The sequence below is a fragment of the Sinocyclocheilus rhinocerous genome, unplaced genomic scaffold, assembly GCF_001515625.1.
Source record: "Sinocyclocheilus rhinocerous isolate Xijiao unplaced genomic scaffold, SAMN03320098_v1.1 scaffold891, whole genome shotgun sequence".
In the NCBI taxonomy this organism is placed as follows: Eukaryota; Metazoa; Chordata; class Actinopteri; order Cypriniformes; family Cyprinidae; genus Sinocyclocheilus; species Sinocyclocheilus rhinocerous.
The window spans coordinates 41009-44644 of NW_015639768.1; the positions used below are offsets into that span (position 1 = coordinate 41009).

At 36.1% G+C, this 3636-nt stretch overlaps 2 protein-coding genes across 2 annotated transcripts in view; both read left to right on the top strand.

The window, feature by feature from the left end:
- Positions 1–1769, top strand: part of LOC107751711 (nucleoside diphosphate-linked moiety X motif 13-like) — a 4388-nt gene extending 2619 nt beyond the window's left edge. Inside the window, exons 6-8 of the mRNA XM_016567465.1 lie at positions 376–487; positions 577–719; positions 1214–1769. Of these exons, the coding sequence (XP_016422951.1) occupies positions 376–487; positions 577–719; positions 1214–1417 (459 nt within the window). The 3' untranslated portion in view covers positions 1418–1769. The remainder of the gene's footprint in view (positions 1–375; positions 488–576; positions 720–1213) is intronic.
- Positions 1770–2040: 271 nt separating this feature from the next.
- The window catches only part of LOC107751716 (uncharacterized), a 3814-nt gene continuing 2218 nt past the window's right edge, over positions 2041–3636 (top strand). Inside the window, exons 1-2 of the mRNA XM_016567470.1 lie at positions 2041–2221; positions 2307–2469. Of these exons, the coding sequence (XP_016422956.1) occupies positions 2077–2221; positions 2307–2469 (308 nt within the window). The 5' untranslated portion in view covers positions 2041–2076. The remainder of the gene's footprint in view (positions 2222–2306; positions 2470–3636) is intronic.

Below are 3636 nucleotides of genomic sequence, written 5' to 3' on the forward strand. Positions count from 1 at the left end.
TGTAAACTTTTGAACGGGGTCATTTTTATAAATTCAACTATTATTTTCTCTTGTGGACTATATGTAAAAATCTTTTATGTGAAATATCTTATTCAGGTCAGTACTAAATAAAAAAATAACATGCATTTTGTATGATCCCTCTTATTTTGGTAAATTAATTAACATTTTGCAGATTCTGCAAGGTGTATGTAAATTTTTGACCTCAACTTTAGATCCGGATCCATTCAGGTATGGAATGCCCACTTACAACCCAATTAATTCCTGATGAATCCATTTTCTCGTTGAATATCCTGTTTTGGATTACAGTGAATTGTGAACTTAAATTACGGTACACAATGAAAACATTAGCATGAGCTGTTTGTCCTTGACTTGCAGATGGCACCTGTTGTGATCATGCTGGTGTCTGATGGGAGCAGATGTCTGCTGGCGCGCCAGGCCATGTTTCCTCCAGGCATGTACAGCGTGCTCTCTGGCTTCTGTGATATGGGTGAGTCACACTTTATTACAAGCTGCTGTGCACACCATATCACTCTGTGGAGTTACCTAACCATTTTGCTCTATCAAAACATTTTGCAGGAGAGTCAGTGGAGGAGGCCCTGCACAGAGAGGTGGCAGAAGAGGTGGAGAACCTTCAGTACTCTGGATCACAGCACTGGCCATTCCCACAAAGCTCCTTTATGTTCGCCTGCCACGCAACTGTAAACCCAGACAAAACACAGGTGAGACTTGGATGATCCCTTAAACTACTTATTATAATGAGACACTACAGATTAAAGACATAAATTATATTATTAAAGGGAATTGTTTATAAACTTGTCAAGCAGATTTCCAGGTGATTTTTCATTCTAAAATCAAAAGAAAAAATGGTGACTTTTATTTTAGTGAAAGAAAATAAATGCTATTTTAGCATGTGTATCATTTCTGGCACATTTCATCAGTTCATATAGTGTATTATTTACATGATGTATTTATACATCATTGTGTTACATTTGTATTGCCTTATAATTAATTAATGTATGATAAATTAGTGTATTTTTACCCTGTGGGTAATTTTAAGTGGGTAAAGAAAATAAAGTTTAGTTTAGTTTAAGTTCTAGTTTAAGTCTTTGCTTTTACATTCAGTTTTCAAAATATACTCATTTTAGCCAATGGCAGCACGGTAGAGGCATTGCTGTTGCTACAGCCTTTAACTGCTTTAACTGTTCATGGACAGGTGAATATTGACAAGGCAGAACTTGAAGATGCGCGCTGGTTCACTTATGAAGAAATAACAGAAGCACTACAGAATCCGCCACGTGACCCCAGAAGAGAGCTGCCTCTGTTCTGGGTCCCACCTTCTTACGCCATAGCCAATCAGCTCATTCAGGAATGGGCCAATCAGCAGCAGCTATCAAGAGAATTACATGGACTCAAATAAGCATGCATCTGTATGCAATGGGTTACCACTAATATAGGAACTTAAAGATCAAATAGACATGAAACCCTGAACAATTTCCTGTGATAACCAGAATACACACGAAGTGGACTACTTTTGAAGGGATCTTCAATAATATTCAAAGAAGGACTTTTATTATACTTGGACTTGGACTGGGAAAAAAATTTGATTAATTATAAATAAGTGTTGATGGATTGCATCAAGAAGCATTTGAACATACTGCTCTACCTCAAATAGTACTAATCAATCAGTACACTGTTGCATTTGTTGCAGAAAACATTTTAATAAACATATGTTTTTAAAATATTTGTAGGATTTTTAATTATCTTACAATAAAAACAATGCCAAGAAACAGTTGTTTGACATTTGTGTTGTTTTGTAAGGATGTACAGTTTCTTTTTTTAAACTTATAGTTTCATATTTAATAAAATGTACATTATGTAATTTACATTTACATTCATAATACTTTGCGTAATATGAATATATATATATGTTTGTTTTTGGTTAGTTGACTGAGAGGAAAAACTCACCGACCAATCAGATTCAGGCCTTTCCTTTCTGTAGCCAATCCCGCCTCTCCTCCACACTTGGTGGCGCTGAAGCACTAAATCCCGCACTAGTTCGTTAGAACTAGAAGAAGAATGGTAGTCAAGATGGACGCGGAGCTGTTGTTGTTTTTGGTTTCTGAGAACAAGGAGTTATTTGATAAAAACCACAGCGAGTACAAAAACACGAAGCGGAAAGAAGTTCTCTGGCAAGGAATAGCAGACAAAATGGGAGTCGATGGTGAGTTTTATGGGTGTCGCTTGTTGTGTAGGGTTACTGTAAGCGCGCCTCACCACCATCATCAACGTGTGTGTGTTTGTGTTAGTGGAAGAGGTGAAAGCTAAATGGAAAAATCTAAGAGACACATACACCAGGAAAAAGCGACTGGAGCAGGACGGGAATCGGAGTGGAAGGGCAGCTAAAAAAAAGAAACAATGGAAATATATGCGAGTGATGGACTTTCTCGATCTCTCCACAGAACACAGAAGGTATTCGAGTGTGTTTAATTTAAGCCTATCTGTATAAACAAAAAGCTGTACTATTATAACAGTGCTTGCAAAACTTAAGAGTTTGAGAGAAAAAAAAAACTTTCCATTTTGAGTTCAAATTCAACTGACAGCGGTGACGTCATTGCAACATTTTGTTCAAGTGATAATGGTCCTTAAAATTATTTTTTCTTCTTTCAGATGTATATCAAATTATGTCTTTCACTACCTTTTGAGATATTTCTATAAGTTATGTTCGAAATAGCATATTACCATACTACTAAACTTTTTATGAAATTTCTCAATGCAGTGCACACTTAAATCCAACGGACTCAAGCTCCCATTTCTAGTGTGATATCTTTTTCTAGTTTATTATTTGATTGGGCAGGCAAGTATACCGACATTTTCGTATAAAATTGGACTCAATGTTAATAAATAAATAAAATTTTTATTTTTGGTGTAGACAACCGCTGCAGGGAGAATTAAACACAATATAGCGTACTAATATTTGAAATACTTAGCATTGCATAATGCATACTTCCACATTCCTATTTTATAGTAATAATACCCTTACACTCCGTACTGCAAAGTATGCTAGTATTCCTCTCTGAACACAACTGTCACATTGCTTAAGTGTAATAAAAGCATGAATTCCATGTTTTTATAGTGTGCCCTATTAGATATTTTAAAAGGAGTAGTTCTCCCAAAAATGAAAATCTCAGGCCATGCAAGACGGAGATGAGTTGGTTCTTCATTGAAACAGATTTAGACAAATTTAGCATTACATAAATTGCTTATCAATGGATCCTCTGTAGTGAATGAGTGCTTTCAAAATATGTCCAAACAGCTGATAAAAGCATCCGAATAATCCACAAATAATCGGCGCGACTCCAGTCAATAAGTTAAAGCCTTGTGAAGTATAAATCTGTGTATTTGTAGTAAATCCATTAAAGGGATAGTTCACCCAAAAATGAAAATTCTGTCATTAATTACTCACCCTCATGTCGTTCCAAACCCATAGGAACTTCGTTCATGTTCGGAACACAAATTGATATATTTTTGATGCATTCCGACAGCTCTCTGACCCTCCCATAGACAGCAAGGGTACTTCCACGATCAACGTCCAGAAACGTAGCAAGGAGATCGGTAAAATAATCCATGTGACATCAG